General features: G+C 42.6%; 1 protein-coding gene across 1 annotated transcript; it reads left to right on the top strand.

The window, feature by feature from the left end:
• Positions 1 to 278: 278 nt before the first annotated feature.
• Positions 279 to 20,279, top strand: LOC121516784 (plastin-3-like). Its single transcript, XM_041798195.1, has 16 exons — positions 279 to 376; positions 5,768 to 5,833; positions 6,700 to 6,851; positions 8,290 to 8,419; positions 8,513 to 8,645; positions 8,823 to 8,904; positions 9,702 to 9,867; positions 10,022 to 10,161; positions 11,282 to 11,377; positions 15,068 to 15,254; positions 15,349 to 15,427; positions 15,511 to 15,628; positions 15,855 to 15,988; positions 16,415 to 16,541; positions 17,082 to 17,206; positions 19,262 to 20,279. Exons 2-16 carry the CDS (start codon positions 5,773 to 5,775, stop codon positions 19,392 to 19,394), a joined length of 1,863 nt encoding a protein of 620 aa, XP_041654129.1. The 5' UTR covers positions 279 to 376; positions 5,768 to 5,772; the 3' UTR covers positions 19,395 to 20,279.
• The last annotated feature ends 712 nt before the right edge of the window (positions 20,280 to 20,991 follow it).

The following is a 20,991-nucleotide window of genomic DNA, read 5'->3' on the forward strand; positions in this document are numbered from 1 at the left end:
GCCCTGCTCCTCTTCTCTCCTCCCTATTACAACTCCTCTTTACTGAGGATCAGGATCAGTCCTCATGTCTGGTCTGGTCTGTGGTGGATCTGAGGATCAGGATCAGTGCTCATGTCTGGTCTGGTCTGTGGTGGATCTGAGGATCAGGATCAGTCCTCATGTCTGGTCTGGTCTGTGGTGGATCTGAGGATCAGGATCAGTCCGGGCTGCTGCTGAGGGAGGAGGGTTGGTTTGGGAAAGGGTGGCGCAGAGGGGCGGGGTGTTTCTCCTCACCGGGCGGTGTCCGCTGAAGAAAACGGGACGGAGGAGCAGAGAGAGGCGGACACAGGGACTGCTATCCCGGGATACTTCACTGATCCGCACCGGCAGACTCCAGGTAAGAGCAGGGGGGTACGGGGCGTTTTCTGCAGACAGACATGCGATAGACCGGATCAAGGAGAGAGACTAGAGTCTAGGCTTGATCCTGGTCCATCCAGGGCAGCTGTTCCTCCTGCTGTGGGGTAGATGTGGATTTAGGACGCTAACAGAAGCAGCAGACTGAAGAGCTTGTTCTTCAATTTCAGATTTATTTCACTAATAAATCTATAAAACAGAAATCATTCTTATTGTCTGACCCTGAAGAATCTAAGTCCAGCATGAAGACTGCCTTTTCTCTCAATGAACGGAGCGTTTAATATCGGCGAGACAGCAGCAGCCAATCAGGGGCGGCTTTAGTCTTTCAGAGGCCCCAGACCAGCAGCTGTCAGCTCCTCTAACTTATGTTTAAAGAAACGCCTGAAGAGCTGGAGAGGAAATACTTTAAAGCATTAGCAGCAGCTCCAGGACACAGCCTGCCCCGGTGTGAGCCGGCAAACATGACTCCAGAGATTCAAGTTCTAGACTGGTTTAGGTTCAGGACCCAACATCACCTCCTCAGTGACTCATAATGACCCAAATTCCTAATTTCAATCATAATCAAATTTTTTTAAAGGAAAAGAGCTGTGTGGTCTGGAACAAAAGATTTAATAGGACTAAAGAAGGAGGAGACATTTCCTTTCAAAATAAAAGCACATCATCGACTGCCACATGGTTTTTCTGGTAAGACCCTCAGAAAATGGCCCATGACCCACTTTAGGTCCCTGACCCCCAAGTTGAAAACTTAAACCCACAACACATCAGCATGCAGCAGCGTGTTGCATCAATGACAGGTCTAAATAGCAGACCCTAGCACTCACCTGGAGCAGCCCTAGCACTCACCTGCAGCAGCCCTAGCACTCACCTGCAGCAGCCCTAGCACTCACCTACAGCAGCCCTAGCACTCACCTACAGCAGCCCTAGCACTCACCTGGAGCAGCCCTAGCACTCACCTGGAGCAGCCCTAGCACTCACCTGCAGCAGCCCTAGCACTCACCTGCAGCAGCCCTAGCACTCACCTGCAGCAGCCCTAGCACTCACCTGCAGCAGCCCTAGCACTCACCTGCAGCAGCCCTAGCACTCACCTGCAGCAGCCCTAGCACTCACCTGGAGCAGCCCTAGCACTCACCTACAGCAGCCCTAGCACTCACTTGGAGCAGCCCTAGCACTCACCTGGAGCAGCCCTAGCACTCACCTGCAGCAGCCCTAGCACTCACCTGCAGCAGCCCTAGCACTCACCTGGAGCAGCCCTAGCACTCACCTGCAGCAGCCCTAGCACTCACCTGGAGCAGCCCTAGCACTCACCTGCAGCAGCCCTAGCACTCACCTGCAGCAGCCCTAGCACTCACCTGCAGCAGCCCTAGCACTCACCTGTGCTAGGTGAGTTTATCAGCCATAATGTCAGAACCATCAAAGGCAGACTTACAGGAGCCTCCAGAGGGAGGAACCAGGAGATATGGGTGTGGAGGAGATGGTATTTCTAATGGAATTAACCTCATTTTAGTTTATTTAAAATGTCAGTCAACAGGACTACATTACCCACAATCCTAGAGTGTCACAGCAAGGTCTGATTGGTTGAGTGTGAATTTGAGCTGTCGGCCATTACTAGTGAAGTTAACAGTCTTGTAAAAAGTGGGCGGTAACTGTGGAGGCGACAGACGGTGCCACATACATCACAGAGCAGCAGATCAGCCAACAGGAAACTATCAGTTATAAACTGTAGTTATGTTTACATAACCATATGTTTTTAATTGGTCATGTCATGTAGGCTGGTTATAAAGGGCTTTGTAACTTTGTTGAATTGGTCTCTGTGTGGTTACTGTTAAAGTTTTCATCCTAAATACAGAGTATTCATCTTAATTATTGACAGGAGTTTTGATATGTAGCTCACATTAGTACATCGTTGGTACATAAGGCCCCAGCCTTCCTGCCATGGTGGTAAATCTGGCTAAAACAGCAGTAGTCTCAGGATGAAGGCGTCATGAATTGCCTCATCAGACACGTCTGTACATGTGGAGGTCGTTCAGGACTCTTCTAGGTTACAGTCAAACATCTTCATATTTCTGCATGTGTTTTACTGCAAGAATGAATCCTCAGAATATAAATGTGGAGGACAAAGACACCCAGACAATGTCGAGTAACTGAGTCAGTGTTGTATCAGGCAGGAATGACTTGAATTAAATTACAGACAGGGCTGCTTTGAGTGATTTGGAGATCCACAGGCAAAAAAAACAACATGAGGCTTCTACCCATTTAGCTGAAATCCATCGCAGTAAAGGGACCATGCATTCTGAAGAATCTCTATCCAGGTACTAAAGCCAGAGAACAACAGGATATACGCAGATAGCAAATCTAAATACCATGTAAAAACAAGCTACATATTTTCACATGTAAAAAAGGCCTATATAGACTGTAATTATCAGCCTAAGTTGACTGGTTACCTGGTCTATGTTTACGATAAATATCAACCCATGTTTGCTTCAAAAATATCTGCCAACAGGGGCTGCAAATATTGTCTTATGTGAGCTAGTTACATCAACCTTTCCTAGCTGAAGGTATTGGCCTATACAGGCAAAAAATAAAGGCTAATATCCCTGTAGGCATCAGCTATTTATATTGGTCTATGTTGGCTGTTTATTTTGGTCTATGTTGGCTGTTTATATTGGTCTATGTTGGCTGTTTATATTGGTCTATGTTGGCTGTTTATATTGGTCTATGTTGGCTGTTTATATTGGTCTATGTTGGCTGTTTATATTGGTCTATGTTGGCTGTTTATATTGGTCTATGTTGGCTGTTTATATTGGCCTATGTTGGCTGTTTATATTGGCCTATGTTGGCTGTTTATATTGGTCTATGTTGGCTGTTTATATTGGTCTATGTTGGCTGTTTATATTGGTCTATGTTGGCTGTTTATATTGGTCTATGTTGGCTGTATATTTTGACCTTTGTTGGCTGTTTATATTGGTCTATGTTGGCTGTATATTTTGACCTTTGTTGGCTGTTTATATTGGTCTATGTTGGCTGTTTATATTGGTCTATGTTGGCTGTTTATATTGGCCTATGTTGGCTGTTTATATTGGTCTATGTTGGCTGTTTATATTGGTCTATGTTGGCTGTTTATATTGGTCTATGTTGGCTGTTTATATTGGTCTATGTTGGCTGTTTATATTGGTCTATGTTGGCTGTTTATATTGGTCTATGTTGGCTGTTTATATTGGTCTATGTTGGCTGTTTATATTGGTCTATGTTGGCTGTTTATATTGGTCTATGTTGGCTGTTTATATTGGCCTATGTTGGCTGTTTATATTGGTCTATGTTGGCTGTTTATATTGGTCTATGTTGGCTGTTTATATTGGTCTATGTTGGCTGTATATTTTGACCTTTGTTCGCTGTTTATATTGGTCTATGTTGGCTGTTTATATTGGCCTATGTTGGCTGTTTATATTGGTCTATGTTGGCTGTTTATATTGGTCTATGTTGGCTGTTTATATTGGTCTATGTTGGCTGTTTATATTGGTCTATGTTGGCTGTTTATATTGGTCTATGTTGGCTGTTTATATTGGTCTATGTTGGCTGTTTATATTGGTCTATGTTGGCTGTTTATATTGGTCTATGTTGGCTGTTTATATTGGCCTATGTTGGCTGTTTACATTGGTCTATGTTGGCTGTTTACATTGGTCTATGTTGGCTGTTTATATTGGTCTATGTTGGCTGTATATTTTGACCTTTGTTCGCTGTTTATATTGGCCTATGTTGGCTGTTTATATTGGCCTATGTTGGCTGTTTACATTGGTCTATGTTGGCTGTTTATATTGGTCTATGTTGGCTGTATATTTTGACCTTTGTTGGCTGTTTATATTGGTCTATGTTGGCTGTATATTTTGACCTTTGTTCGCTGTTTATATTGGCCTATGTTGGCTGTTTATATTGGCCTATGTTGGCTGTTTATATTGGTCTATGTTGGCTGTTTATATTGGCCTATGTTGGCTGTATATATTTAGATATCAGTCTGTCATTTCTTCAGCCATGACTCAGTTCGGTTCTATAACTTAGAGACGATCAGCTAAATGTAAAGTGACTTGTGTCTGGGTAGTTTTTTCTGGTTGGTAATGTTTCTATATCTGTTGCACAAACAGGAATATAAACAGACCTGGTTTGTTCAGAGCCTCGTCTAACTGTTGTGTTTTCTTTGGACCACATGTGTTTGTTTGATGACTGTAGCCGACTCTAATGCCCCAGTGATGGACTGTCTCTACCTGGGCCCTGTGGTCTGGATCAGCCTCGGTGTTTGCATGTTTTTGTCAGAGCGTAGCTTATTTGTTAGTCTGATGCCGCTGTAACCTGATGATGGCACATTGGAGAGATTCGCTCAGACAGGGAGTCTTTCAGGCCCTACTGATTTGTGTTTAAGACTTAAGAGCACCATAAATCTCCTCAGGTTGGATCTGATCTGGCGAGGAACCCGATCATCTCATCAAACCAGATTTGACTGGATGTCTCAAAAGTGTTTTTCTTAGTTGCAGCAGCTCAGAGATAATCCAGTCTCTAGATCTCAGACTAATAAATCTTCATCTGTCCAGAGATCCTCAGCTTCCTTGGCTGGGATCGATCACTGATCTCTATAAAGCATCAAGCTGCTGTTTGTCAGAGAGCTCTGACTGCTTCATATACATTTCAGGCTAATCTCTCCATCTTACTGGCTCTGTACATCTAGGCCAGTACTTCCTCTAACATTAACCAGAGTGATCCATGCCCACATTAAGGCTGGTCTGTTTGGGTCTGAGAGCATCTGAATCCAGACGGATTTACCCATCAGACCACCTCCTCTTTTCACTGAAAGGTTTGGTTGGATTACATTATTAGCCTGTCCCAACTGTTTAGCGTGCAGACAGATACTGTGTTAATCCTGAGGGAAATCCAAGCAGTCTTTCACTAATTATTGAGAAAGAAAATGAACCAAGGTGCAGAAAGACAGGCCGTCTGAACCATAGAGACTCAGCGTGTTAGAGCCACTCTAAAAAAATAAGACACAGTTATGTTGGCCATATATATTGGCCGATGTAGAAACAGCTCCTGACTACAGCCCTACATGCAAACGAGCTCAGAATCAGATATCAGATAACAGGGACAACTTTACACAGAGACATCACTCTGAACCATCGCCATTCTTCATTGCTTCCTGAAACGCGTTCTTATTTTTTCCAGTCCTTTGAACGTTTTTGGGAAGTCTGGTCATAAAATATGATAAATATTCTCTATAACATCATGGATATGATCTTCAGTCAGCCCTACAGTGAAGACGGTGAAAAGTCAGCCCATTTAGGAACTCTCTCAATAATAATGATGGTTTATTTCTGTGTTCTTTATTTTCTAGTAAACATGTCAACAAGCATCAGCGCTGAGGAGATCGAGGAGATCAGGGAGAGCTTTGAGAAAGTGGGTGAGTAAAAATAAGCCGAGGTTGATCAGATGAGGACGGATGAGCTTCATGTCTGAAGGTCATCAAAGAAGCCGACCATCAATGTTACTATGAATTCTGTCTGATGGCGCTTCTCCTAGAGATTTATGAAAATGAATGAAGGAAGCTCTCATTCCAGCTGGTGCTCAGAGGTTTTCCTTTAGACTTCATCAGTCTAAACCCAGACTGGCTCCATCCAGCCAGGAGAGCTGGGCAGACCTCCATCACTGCTCTGCTGCCTGTCCTTTAGAAGGTCTGTCCTTTAGAAGGTCTGTCATTTAGAAGGCCTGTCCTTTAGAAGGTCTGTCCTTTAGAAGGTCTGTCCTTTAGAAGGCCTGTCCTTTAGAAGGCCTGTCCTTTAGAAGGTCTGTCCTTTAGAAGGTCTGTCATTTAGAAGGCCTGTCCTTTAGAAGGTCTGTCCTTTAGAAGGTCTGTCCTTTAGAAGGCCTGTCCTTTAGAAGGTCTGTCCTTTAGAAGGTCTGTCATTTAGAAGGCCTGTCCTTTAAAAGGTCTGTCCTTTAGAAGGTCTGTCCTTTAGAGGGTCTGTCCTTTAGAGGGTCTGTCCTTTAGAAGGTCTGTCCTTTAGAGGGTCTGTCCTTTAGAAGGTCTGTCCTTTAGAAGGTCTGTCCTTTAGAAGGCCTGTCCTTTAGAGGGTCTGTCCTTTAGAAGGTCTGTCCTTTAGAAGGTCTGTCCTTTAGAAGGCCTGTCCTTTAGAGGGTCTGTCCTTTAGAGGGTCTGTCCTTTAGAAGGTCTGTCCTTTAGAAAGTCTGTCCTTGCTCTAGAAGGTAGAGCAGCACCAGCCCTGAAGTACTCACTGTTTAAATGTTCTCCTCCTATCTCTCCTCCAGATGTGGACGGTAATGGCTACATCTGTGCCTCTGAACTTGGGAGCTTGTTCACAGAGGTGGGCTGCTCCATGCCGGGATACCAGCTGAGAGAACTCCTGCAGAAACTGGACAAAAACAAGGACAGCCGTATCAGCCTGGAGGAGTTCACGGCTGTAGGTAACACTAATGTCTAACTAACCCAGACCACTGAGTCTCAGCTTTACTAATCAGCTAGGACTGTCTGACTGTTCATCACTGAAGGAGATCAGTCTGACTGACAGAGCTGGCCCTATAACCACGACCTTCATGAACAGTCATACAGAGGAGGTCAAAACTAGTATTTGATGCTAACATCATTTTACTTTACACAAAGAAACAAATTAATTTAACAAAAAATAAAAACTACCTGGTTCTTGTGGCAACCCTACGACCTGTTACCCTAGGCCGTGCTAACTCGCCACACCTTTACTCCACCTTGAAAGTGTGGACTTTTTCATTTTTTCAACAAATTAATTTCCTATGTTGCTGGTAATAAGCAAGGACATCCACTGGAGCATGCAGACACTGGAGCATGCAGACACTGGAGCATGCAGACAGTGGAGCATGCAGACACTGAAGCATGCAGACACTGGAGCACGCAGACACTGGAGCATGCAGACACTAGAGCATGCAGACACTGAAGCATGCAGACAGTAGAGCATGCAGACACTGAAGCATGCAGACACTGGAGCATGCAGACACTGGAGCATGCAGACACTGAAGCATGCAGACAGTAGAGCATGCAGACACTGAAGCATGCAGACACTGGAGCATGCAGACACTGGAGCATGCAGACAGTGGAGCATGCAGACACTAGAGCATGCAGACACTGGAGCATGCAGACACTGGAGCATGCAGACACTGGAGCATGCAGACACTGGAGCATGCAGACACTGGAGCATGCAGACAGTGGAGCATGCAGACAGTGGAGCATGCAGACACTGGAGCATGCAGACACTGGAGCATGCAGACACTAGAGCATGCAGTTTCTCATGCATACACACACCTTTTCATGCAGATTCTTGTACATGCATGCCCTCACTTTCAATAGCAGTAATGAGAGACAGCTGGGCTCTGCACTGAAATAAGGAGACAAAGTGCTGTTTGAACTGACATGAGGTGAACAGATGAGTTGTCTTAAATACAACAGTGACTGGTTCTGAATGTGGGCTTTGACAGGCAGCTGATCTTCTCTCTCAGTGGGACTGTGTATCAGCATGGAATCTTTTAGCAGTTCTCATTACCAGACTGTACTGGACCAGACTGTAACGGCTCACTTTCAACCATAGGTCATAGAAACATATGATAAATGTGTTCTAGGTCATAGAAACATATGATAAATGTGTTGTAGGTCATAGAAACATATGATAAATGTGTTGTAGGTCATAGAAACATATGATAAATGTGTTGTAGGTTATAGAAAGAGCTGAATATAAATGTGCCGTCAGTGAAACATCCATTCTCAGATCATCACTCCTGTCATGTGACTAATGAAAGTTGAGACGTGTAAACCTGGTAAACCATCAACATTGATCCAGTCTGATGAACCCCCCCTTACCCGTCCGTGTCTAGATCTTCCAGGATCTGAAAGAGGACTGTTTGGCCAAGGGTTTCAGGAAAGCTCTCAACAAGAAAGACGGCATCGTAAACATCGGGGGAACCAGCGAGATCTCCAGTGCAGGAACTCAGCATTCAATCTCTGGTTAGTGCAGCTCCTCTGGAGCCAAAGCTTCAGTGAGCTGTGATCATACTCATGACAGACAGAGACCTGATTCTGGACTCACCTCTGTTTCAGAGCAGGAGCGCTTTGCCTTTGCCAACTACATCAACTCGTCTTTGGAGAAGGATCCGGACTGTGAAAGCAGGCTGCCCATCGACCCCAACACTGGAGCTCTGTTTAAGTCCCTGTCTGACGGCATCATTCTCTGGTAAATATGAGAGGACAAACCAGACCAAACTATCCGAGCACAGAGTCAGAGAAAACGCTCTTCCATGTGCTCATCATTCATGCTTTCATAAATGTAGACATGAGTCTAAATGCACTTTTCCTCCTTTATCAAAGACTTGGTTTATCTACATGATTGTATTGTGTTTCTGTTTTTTAGTAAACTCATCAACCTGTCTGTTCCTGACACCATCGACGAGAGGACCATCAATAAAAAGAAGCTCACGCCTTTCACCACTCAGGTAAGAAAACAGCTGATTTAACTAGTACTGATCTACAACAGCAGTCTAATATGACATATGCAGTTTGATTTAACCCTGGACTATCTACATAAAACAGCTGTGCTTTACTGTGGTAAAAACATTAACCAATCAGGTACCAGAGGAGGTTTTTGACCCCGTATAAACCAGCTTTAAACAGCCTGTCTCTGTGCATTTGATGGTAAAGGCTGAAAATAAGTGACTGCATAAATATTCATCCCTTTAAAGACTGACCTAACTAACACAGGTCCAGACAGTTGGTGCTAGTAGTCTCACAGTTAGTAAAATGATCAGTAATCCTGGCTACCATTACACCAAAAGAACACTCCAAGCAACTAAGAGAAAAGGTTATTGAAAAGTCTGAGTCAGGGGATGGAGACAGAAACATCTCCAAGTCTCTGAACATCCCCCAGAGTTCCATGAAATCCATCATGAAGAAATGAAGGAATATGTCACATGTGTAAATCTGCCTGGATCAGACCGTCCTCACACACTGGAGGTTTTTTACTGCACATGGACTTGTGTCTGTAGGAGTATGGGATTGAACCCTCTGACATTGAGAACACTGACTCTACTTTGCTGACTTTGGTAGCACACAGTTAAAAACAGCCCTGTGTCTACAGACCCTAGAGAAGTCTTCATATCTTCTGCTTTCAGCCTGGTCTAAATACTGTCTGAAATATCCTCCAGTCACTCTGGAGCCATATGAACAAACCCTGATGGTTAATAACTGATGTTTTTAGGGGAATATGACCCTAACCTAACAATTCTCTCAACAGGAGAATCTGAACCTGGTCCTGAATTCAGCCTCGGCCATCGGCTGCCAAGTGGTCAACATCGGGGCTCAGGATCTGAAGGAGGGTAAACCTCACCTGGTGCTCGGTCTCCTCTGGCAGATCATCAAGATCGGACTGTTCGCTGATATCGAGCTGAGCCGTAACGAAGGTGAGAGAATAGACATGGAGTCAGGTCAGCCAGCACACACGGCAGGTCCTAGAAACAAAACCATGAAAGTAGATCAGACTAGAACCATACGGGGTACTCCAACCAATCTGAGTCTTTGTTGTGAGCTCAGACTCTCTCTGTGTCTCTGTGTCAGCCATCGCGGCGTTGCTGGAGGAGGGCGAGAGTCTGGAGGAGCTGATGAAGCTGAGTCCTGAGGAGCTGCTGCTGCGCTGGGCTAACTTCCACCTGAAGAAAGTGGGCATGTCCATCAACAACTTCTCAGGTGACATTAAGGTGAGAAAACTCTGGAACTAAAGCAGATTGTCTGAGATTAACGGGCCCGATGATGACGAGCAGACTTTACCGCTCATGTCCACATTATTAGGTACACAGACTAGAATGAAGACCAGGACCAGAGCCCAGGGAGGTGAACTCAAGTTTCTGTGTTAGTACCACTGCAGATTTCTAACTACAGCATGTTTACATCTTTATGTTCATCAGTGAGCTCCGCCCCTTTTAAACAAATAAATTAAATAAAAAAATATCATTTGTGGATGAACTTTGACTGTAAGCCTAACCCAGACTCAAACCAACAAGGTAGACCTGGTCTAACCTCAATCAGAGGATTTCACTGGACCACTGTCCTTGTCATAACGACCTATAGGTCGGTTGCAGTCACGTGATCCCAGAGATTCATGAAAGTCAGGAAGTGAAGAACTGTGGATAAGTATCAGTGTGAATAAAGGTAGTCTGTTAAAACTCTAGGTGGCGCTGCAAACATCAGAACATTTCTACATCCATCAGCTATGATCCTACAACAGGTAAACTGGTCTACCTGGACAGGAGGAGATCCAGATCACTGAGGACCTAGTCCTGTAGACCTCCTAACACAAGTCTAGACTGAGGAAGGGAGACCAGAGTCTAAAGGAGTCTAGGACTGAGACCAGAGTCTAGAGGAGTCTAGGACTGAGACCAGAGTCTAGAGGAGTCTAGGACTGAGACCGGAGTCTAGAGGAGTCTAGGACTGAGACCGGAGTCTAGGGGAGTCTAGGACTGAGACCAGAGTCTAGAGGAGTCTAGGACTGAGACCAGACTCTAGAGGAATCTAGGACTGAGACCAGGGTCTAGAGGAATCCAGCACTGAGTATCTCAGTATTGTTTTTGGTTGTTTTTATAGTTAGACCTGTAACTGAACTAGATTTTGTCACCGATCGCTCTTCTATGTGCAGATATCAGGTCCCGCCCCCATCTGTGGTTCTCAACTGTGATGTGTCCATGGAAACCTCTAGTCAGTGTTGAAGGACCTCCACAGAATTAAAGCTTGGTGTTATAATCCAACTGTAGGAGTGACCTTTGACCTCTGTGACCTGTCTGGATGTCCTCTCAGTGTGCTTGTGTCTTTGTCTTTGTGCAGGACTCTAAGGCTTACTTCCACCTGCTGGAGCAGATCGCACCTGACGGCACCAAGGAGGATGCTCCGCGGGTGGAGATAGACATGACTGGTGTTTATGTACGTTATACAACATTTCCTGTATATGACCGGTGTTTATGTACGTTATACAACAGTTCCTGTATATGACCGGTGTTTATGTACGTTATACAACAGTTCCTGTATATGACCGGTGTTTATGTATGTTAAACAACAGTTCCTTTATATGAACGGTGTTTATGTAGTTAATCGACAGTTCCTGTATATGACCGGTGTTTATGTAGTTACTCAACAGTTCCTGTATATGACCGGTGTTTATGTAGTTAATCAACAGTTCCTGTATATGACCGGTGTTTGTGTATGTTAAACAACAGTTCCTTTATATGACCAGTGTTTATGTAGTTCATCAACAGTTCCTGTATATGACCGGTGTTTATGTACGTTATACAACAGTTCCTGTATATGACCGGTGTTTATGTAGTTAATCAACAGTTCCTTTATATGACCGGTGTTTATGTAGTTAATCAACAGTTCCTGTATATGACCGGTGTTTATGTAGTTAATCAACAGTTCCTGTATATGACCGGTGTTTATGTATGTTAAACAACAGTTCCTGTATATGAACGGTGTTTATGTATGTTAAACAACAGTTCCTGTATATGAACGGTGTTTATGTAGTTAATCAACAGTTCCTGTATATGACCGGTGTTTATGTAGTTAATCAACAGTTCCTGTATATGACCGGTGTTTATGTAGTTCATCAACAGTTCCTGTATATGACAGGTGTTTATGTAGTTAATCAACAGTTCCTGTATATGACCGGTGTTTATGTAGTTAATCAACAGTTCCTGTATATGACAGGTGTTTATGTAGGTCATCAACAGTTCCTGTATATGACAGGTGTTTATGTAGGTCATCAACAGTTCCTGTATATGACCGGTGATTATGTAGTTCATCAACAGTTCCTGTATATGACCGGTGTTTATGTAGTTCATCAACAGTTCCTGTATATGACAGGTGTTTATGTAGTTAATCAACAGTTCCTGTATATGACCGGTGTTTATGTAGGTCATCAACAGTTCCTGTATATGACCGGTGTTTATGTAGTTAATCAACAGTTCCTGTATATGACCGGTGTTTGTGTATGTTAAACAACAGTTCCTTTATATGACCAGTGTTTATGTAGTTAATCAACAGTTCCTGTATATGACCGGTGTTTATGTACGTTATACAACAGTTCCTGTATATGACCGGTGTTTATGTAGTTAATCAACAGTTCCTTTATATGACCGGTGTTTATGTAGTTCATCAACAGTTCCTGTATATGACCGGTGTTTATGTATGTTAAACAACAGTTCCTGTATATGAACGGTGTTTATGTAGTTAATCAACAGTTCCTGTATATGACCGGTGTTTATGTAGTTAATCAACAGTTCCTGTATATGACTGGTGTTTATGTAGTTAATCGACAGTTCCTGTATATGACCGGTGTTTATGTAGTTCATCAACAGTTCCTGTATATGACCGGTGTTTATGTAGTTAATCAACAGTTCCTGTATATGACCGGTGTTTATGTATGTTAAACAACAGTTCCTGTATATGAACGGTGTTTATGTAGTTAATCAACAGTTCCTGTATATGACCGGTGTTTATGTAGTTAATCAACAGTTCCTGTATATGACCGGTGTTTATGTAGTTAATCAACAGTTCCTGTATATGACTGGTGTTTATGTAGTTAATCGACAGTTCCTGTATATGACCGGTGTTTATGTAGTTCATCAACAGTTCCTGTATATGACCGGTGTTTATGTAGTTAATCAACAGTTCCTGTATATGACAGGTGTTTATGTAGTTCATCAACAGTTCCTGTATATGACCGGTGTTTATGTAGTTAATCAACAGTTCCTGTATATGACCGGTGTTTATGTAGTTAATCAACAGTTCCTGTATATGACTGGTGTTTATGTAGTTAATCGACAGTTCCTGTATATGACCGGTGTTTATGTAGTTCATCAACAGTTCCTGTATATGACCGGTGTTTATGTAGTTAATCAACAGTTCCTGTATATGACAGGTGTTTATGTAGTTCATCAACAGTTCCTGTATATGACCGGTGTTTATGTAGTTAATCAACAGTTCCTGTATATGACCGGTGTTTATGTAGTTCATCAACAGTTCCTGTATATGACAGGTGTTTATGTAGTTAATCAACAGTTCCTGTATATGACCGGTGTTTATGTAGTTAATCAACAGTTCCTGTATATGACAGGTGTTTATGTAGGTCATCAACAGTTCCTGTATATGACAGGTGTTTATGTAGGTCATCAACAGTTCCTGTATATGACCGGTGTTTATGTAGTTCATCAACAGTTCCTGTATATGACCGGTGTTTATGTAGTTCATCAACAGTTCCTGTATATGACCGGTGTTTATGTAGTTCATCAACAGTTCCTGTATATGACCGGTGTTTATGTAGTTAATCAACAGTTCCTGTATATGACAGGTGTTTATGTAGTTAATCAACAGTTCCTGTATATGACCGGTGTTTATGTAGTTCATCAACAGTTCCTGTATATGACAGGTGTTTATGTAGTTAATCAACAGTTCCTGTATATGACCGGTGTTTATGTAGTTCATCAACAGTTCCTGTATATGACAGGTGTTTATGTAGTTAATCAACAGTTCCTGTATATGACCGGTGTTTATGTAGTTAATCAACAGTTCCTGTATATGACAGGTGTTTATGTAGGTCATCAACAGTTCCTGTATATGACAGGTGTTTATGTAGGTCATCAACAGTTCCTGTATATGACAGGTGTTTATGTAGGTCATCAACAGTTCCTGTATATGACCGGTGATTATGTAGTTCATCAACAGTTCCTGTATATGACCGGTGTTTATGTAGTTCATCAACAGTTCCTGTATATGACCGGTGTTTATGTAGTTCATCAACAGTTCCTGTATATGACCGGTGTTTATGTAGTTCATCAACAGTTCCTGTATATGACTGGTGATTATGTAGTTCATCAACAGTTCCTGTATATGACCGGTGTTTATGTAGTTCATCAACAGTTCCTGTATATGACCGGTGTTTATGTAGTTCATCAACAGTTCCTGTATATGACAGGTGATTATGTAGTTCATCAACAGTTCCTGTATATGACCGGTGTTTATGTAGTTCATCAACAGTTCCTGTATATGACAGGTGATTATGTAGTTAATCAACAGTTCCTGTATATGACCGGTGTTTATGTAGTTCATCAACAGTTCCTGTATATGACAGGTGATTATGTAGTTAATCAACAGTTCCTGTATATGACCGGTGTTTATGTAGTTCATCAACAGTTCCTGTATATGACAGGTGATTATGTAGTTAATCAACAGTTCCTGTATATGACCGGTGTTTATGTAGGTCATCAACAGTTCCTGTATATGACCGGTGTTTATGTATGTTAAACAACAGTTCCTGTATATGACCGGTGTTTATGTAGTTCATCAGCAGTTCCTGTATATGACCGGTGTTTATGTAGTTAATCAACAGTTCCTGTATATCTACAGGAAGCTAACATGCAGCTGTCCCGTCTCTCATATGAAGGTCTGCTTGTCTGTGCTGACCCTGCTGTAGCAGAATGACACAGACCTTCATAACTGGACCTAAACCGCCGTAGCTCCTGCTGAGCTGGTGTGACTGAGGACTCTCATGGTTAGAACAATCATATTTAATATTCCAGCAGTAGATCAGCTGACCTGTGTTGTTCTGTGTTGCTCCAGGAGAAAGATCTGACCAAGAGAGCTGAGTGCATGCTCAAACAGGCCGACCTCCTCGACTGCCGGCAGTTCGTAACGGCCGCCGACGTCGTCTCCGGACACTCCAAGCTCAACATGGCCTTCGTGGCCATGCTCTTCAACAAACACCCAGCCCTCACCAAACCAGAGAACCAAGAGTGGAACCTGCAGAGTAAGGCTGGAGGAGAGGCTTCTATGTTTAGATGCTCTTCATTCAAACATGCAGAAAGAGGCGTGTCTTTAACCCTGTCTGACGGTCTCTGCAGGTGAGACGAGGGAGGAGAGGACGTTCAGGAACTGGATGAACTCTCTAGGAGTCAGTCCGTATGTTCACCACATCTACGGGTCAGTATCCCTCAGCTACAGTCTTCATTCCTACTGATGTGTGGCTCTAGGTTAAAAACATGTCTGCGTCTGTGGGTTTATAGAGATCTGACAGACGCCATGGTCATCCTCCAGCTTTATGAAAGGATCAAGGTCCCGGTGGACTGGGACTACAGAGTCAACCACCCTCCATACAAGGCACTAGTGGCTCATTTAAAAAAGGTAAATCATCAGTTCTGTCTTTAAACAGATGGAAATTAGCTAGAAAGCTATAATCTGGTGCAGAGCATCTCTACTCTGATGAGTTTAATGTTTTTTTCTGTACATGGTCCCTGACAAATAAAAGTAAATATAAAAATAAATAAATAAAATAAACATGTCAGACTAGAGCTGGACGACGAGGGGAAATATCTTTGTCTAACGTTGGTCTCTCTGCTTCCTTCATCAGATTGAAAACTGTAACTATGCCGTTGAGCTGGGCACAGAGAAGGCTGGCTTCTCCCTGGTTGGGATAGCTGGACAGGATCTCTACGATGGGAATGAAACTCTAACCCTGGCTCTGGTGTGGCAGCTGATGAGGAGGTACTGTAGACCTGGGCTCAGCCACTGATCCATTCAGTCTGTGGGGTTTGGACCTGAAGACAGTCCAGACAGGAGAGAGTGTCACTTTGAATGAGGCTGATCAGAGAACTGTGGGTTGTTTTCTCCTCTGAAATCATTAAGAATAATAATAACTGTCTGGTGTTAGGAGATCATAAAGGCAGCTCTTATATGTTATTATAGCTGATGTTTAAATTCTTAAAATCCTTCCTAAACTAAGAGGATCAGATGGGTTCAGCCCAGGATGTCAGCTCTGATGTTTAATCAGAACCCTAACACACGGGGACAGACACGGGGAGGAGGAGCTGGTTGTCTATGAAAGTTCAGGGTTTATAGAAAGTGCTCATTGATTCAGAATCCCAGCATGATGTTGTTTAATGCTGCTGTGGTCATGTGATCTGTCTGAAGGTACACCCTTAATGTTCTTGAAGACCTGGGAGATGGAGGAGAATGTGCTGGAGATGATCTGATTATTTCATGGGTCAATAAAACTCTGGCTGAGGCTGGGAAGAGTTCCTCTATCAAGAGCTTCAAGGTGAGTTTATGAAGACAGACACCAGCAGATCCTTCCTGCTGAGTCACAGCAAAGTGACTGCTGTATTTTGTGTTCTCCTTTTGTGTCTGAGTGAGTGCTCTGTTGTTGTGTGGATCTTTGTCTCCTGTTTTTTGTGACAAACTGAGGTCACTGAACTTTGTGCAGTTTGTCATTCTCAGAGTCTGAACTGAGCCGGGAAAGAAGGTTTTAGGTTTTTGCTCCTTTAGTGTGGAATGTATTCTTTACGTTTGTACATTAATGTGCACATAAATAAAATAATCTGCAGACTGACTTTAAACTGAGAGCCTGCTGTCTCTGAATGTTTTAAATCTTGAGTGAAAACTGGAATCCAGTCTCAGTGCTGCTGCTTTAACTGGTGATTATTTGATTATTGTTATGAGTTTGAGCGCATGTGTGGTTGAAACTGAGTGTTGCTGCCATTCTTGGTCATGTCTCCCTTGATAAAGAGATCTTTGACCTCTCTAGGACTAACCTGGTCAAATAGAATAAAATAAACGTTGATGTGTGCCCCCCTCTCAGGACAAATCCATTGGTACCAGTCTTCCAGTCCTGGATCTGATCGACACCATTCAGCCAGAGAGCGTGAACTATGAGCTGGTGAAAACAGAAGATCTATCCGACGAAGACAAACTGGACAACGCCAAGTAATCCCCCATTTACTTCATCAGTTACTATAAATATAATAAATGATATTTTTATAATTATATTTATTTTAGTTACAAAGTCAGAATTAAACTTTTAATCTAGAAAATTTGTTATTTTTTTCCTTTCAGTTTCCAACATTTAATTGTGACAGTTGTCAGTCTGGTTTCTCTTAAATGTACTAAAAACTGAATAAATAGTTATTTTTCTTCTTGTTTGTCAGACTGGCCCGTACGCCTTTGTAAATGGAACTTTTATCTAAACCTTCAATTAAACCGAAGGAACAGGACGCTTCAGTTTCAGACATCATGACACACGCTGCCTGTGTCTCTCTTTCTCTCCCACATCCGTCTCCATGGTTACGCTAAAATTAAGATAATAAATAAAATAAATGATTATAGTGTGGCAGCCAAGAAAGTACCTGATCATTGTCTGTGCATTAGAGACACTGCAGTGTCCTCTCAGCTGATGTTATTTCTGTTATTATTATGCATAACTTTTCAAAACCAGTATAACCAGTATAACCAATATAACCAGGTTAACCAGTTTAACCAATATAACCAGTTTAACCAGTTTAACCAATATAACCAGTTTAACCAATATAACCAGTTTAACCAGTTTAACCAATATAACCAGTTTAACCAATATAACCAGTATAACCAGTTTAACCAATATAACCAGTATAACCAGTTTAACCAATATAACCAGTATAACCAGTTTAACCAATATAACCAGGTTAACCAGTTTAACCAATATAACCAGTTTAACCAGTTTAACCAATATAACCAGTTTAACCAATATAACCAGTTTAACCAATATAACCAGTTTAACCAGTTTAACCAATATAACCAGTAAAACCAGTTTAATCAGTTAAACCAATATGACCAGTTTAACCAGTATAACCAATATCACCAGTTTAACCAGTTTAACCAGTTTAACCAGTAGAACCAGTAGAACCAGTTTAACCAGTTTAACCAACATAAGCAGTATAACCAGTTAAACCAGTATAACCAGTATAACCAGTTTAACCAGTATAACCAGTTTAGCCAGTATAACCAGTATAACCAGTTTAACCAGTATAACCAGTTTAACAGTTCAACCAATATGACCAGTTTAAACAGTACGACCAGTATTACCACTTTAACCAGTTTAACCAGTTAAACCAATATAACCAGCTTAACCAGTATAACCAGTTTAACCAGTATAACCAGCTTAACCAGTATAACCAGTTTAACCAGTATAACCAGTATAACCAGTTCAACCAGTTAAACCAGTTTAACCAATATAACCAGTTTAACCAGTATAACCAATACCACCAGTTTAACCAGTTTAACCAGTTTAACCAATATAACCAGTTTAACCAATATAACCAGTTTAACCAGTTTAACCAATATAACCAGTATAACCAGTTTAACCAGTATAACCAGTTTAACCAGTTTAACCAGTATAACCAGTTTAACCAGTTTAACCAGTATAACCAGTATAGCCAGTTTAACCAGTATAACCAGTATAACCAGTTTAACCAGTATAACCAGTTTAACCAGTTTAACCAGTATAACCAGTTTAACCAGTTTAACCAGTATAACCAGTATAACCAGTTTAACCAGTATAACCAGTTTAACCAGTTTAACCAGTATAACCAGTTTAACCAGTTTAACCAGTATAACCAGTATAACCAGTTTAACCAGTATAACCAGTATAACCAGTTTAACCAGTATAACCAGTTTAACCAGTTTAACCAGTATAACCAGTTTAACCAGTTTAACCAGTATAACCAGTTTAACCAGTTTAACCAGTATAACCAGTATAACCAGTTTAACCAGTATAACCAGTTTAACCAGTATAACCAGTATAACCAGTATAACCAGTTTAACCAGTATAACCAGTATAACCAGTTTAACCAGTGTCTGCGTAGGTCTCTAACAGCCAGAGCTTCTCCAGCTCTTCCTTTAGGTCCTCAGTGAAGCCCACGCTGCAGCGCTGTCAGACTGAGGTGAATTTTATAACTCAGGTGTGGTTGTGAAGCTGATGCTCACTGTGACTCCGCCCCCCTCCAGGTACGCCATCTCCATGGCCAGGAAGATCGGGGCTAAGGTCTACGCTCTGCCTGAGGACCTGGTGGAGATCAACCAGAAGATGGTGATGACCGTCTTCGCCTGTCTGATGGGGCGAGGAATGAAGAGAGTTTAAAGGAAGGCCACGTCTGATTGGACGACAGAGAGAGAGAGGGGGCGTGGCTGAAGCTTCTGTATCTAGAACCCATCAAGAACATTCCCTGACCGCAGCCACGGTCACAGATGTTCTCAGAACTTTCTTCTTCTGTAGTTAGACATATTCTCCTGAGGTCTCCAGGTAGAAACACCTGCTCTCCCAAAATCTACAGTTTAGTTTGTCAAATCAGGAACAGGAAGAACAACCAGAACCGGGACGCTCTAGTCCAGGTTAAAATACTGGACTGTGGTTTCAGGACGACAGACTCTGCCCCCCTTTCTGCTCAGAGTGCGTCCCGGCTCTGTCCAGGTCCTGGGATGGACTCTGTCTTCAGGGAAGAGGGGTCGGGTCTGCGTCGGTCTTGTCAGGGTTCTGGGAACATTTAGTGACGGTGGCTCCTCAGAGTGATGACTTCAGCTGTCCTCTCTAGAACCTTCAGGAATGTTCCCTCTGTTCTACCGGCCCGTTCCTCTGTGACCGTTCCTTTAAAGCAATAATCACTCAGTACGTTTACATGCAGCTGCATCCGATCCACCTACTGTGTTTGATAAGACCTGGTCTGGATCAGATCAGACCCCTCAGAGTCAGAGTAGTGGATACACCTCAGTCCAGACCCAGGTCTAATAGTATGTTAAAGGAGGATGTCGCCCCCTAGTGTAGTGGAGGCAGACATGCTGCCATCAGGGTTTAAAAGAGTCTCTGATGAGGCTGCAGCCATAGCTGGACCTAACTGAGCATGTAAACGTACTGACTGTTTTCACTGAAACCTTTAGGCCTTTTAATAAATGACCAAAGCTATTCTAACAAAGACTCTCACTGTAAACTACAGATGTTTTCAGCCTTTTTACTCCATAAACTCATTTGTTCTGATCTATACAGCAGTTTCATGTGATTATTACTATGAGAGAATTGTTCCAGTCTTTTTAACGCGCAGAGATTTAAACGGAATTATTTTTATTGTAGATACTAAAACATGAATCATCCAGTAAAACCAGTCTGTTAGAATCACAGAGCAAATGTTCTTTTACTTTACAACCTTTATTAATTCCTTAAATGCACAGGAATTCCTCCACCAGGGGGTGCTCAGTGAAAACATTAACTCAGTATGAAGAGGTAAAGCAGCGTTTCACTGATGAGGGAGAAAAGTAGGAGTAGAGCTGTTCAATGAAGAAATATGTCACAGAAACCTGCCTGGATCAGACTAGTGAGAGAGGACACCAAGACACCTATGACTACTCTGAAGGAGCTCCAAGCTTCAGCAGCTGAGATGGAGAGACTCTGCAGACAACAACTGTTGGCCGGGTTCTTCACCAGTCAGAGCTTTATGGGAGAGTGGCAAAGAGAAAGACACTGTTGGAGAAAACTCAGATTCAATCTGGACTAGAGTTCACCAGAAGGACTGTGGGAGACTCCATGGTCAAGAGGAAGACAGTTCTTTGGTCTGATGAGACCAGAATGGAGCTTTGAGACCATCAGACAAGACGCCAAACACTGACATCACCACAAACACACCATCCCCACTGTGGAGCACGCTGGTGGCAGCATCATGCTGTGGGGATGCTTCTCAGCAGCATCA

The sequence above is a fragment of the Cheilinus undulatus genome, linkage group 10 (genome assembly GCF_018320785.1).
Source record: "Cheilinus undulatus linkage group 10, ASM1832078v1, whole genome shotgun sequence".
In the NCBI taxonomy this organism is placed as follows: domain Eukaryota; kingdom Metazoa; phylum Chordata; class Actinopteri; order Labriformes; family Labridae; genus Cheilinus; species Cheilinus undulatus.

Coding starts and splice junctions, on each gene's coding strand:
- LOC121516784 (XM_041798195.1), top strand. CDS start 5,773: ATGTCAACAAGCATCAGCGCTGAGGAGATCGAGGAGATCAGGGAGAGC. Junction 8,646..8,822: donor TCTGACGGCATCATTCTCTG/GTAAATATGAGA, acceptor TCTGTTTTTTAG/TAAACTCATCAACCTGTCTG. Junction 15,989..16,414: donor GTGTGGCAGCTGATGAGGAG/GTACTGTAGACC, acceptor ATCTGTCTGAAG/GTACACCCTTAATGTTCTTG.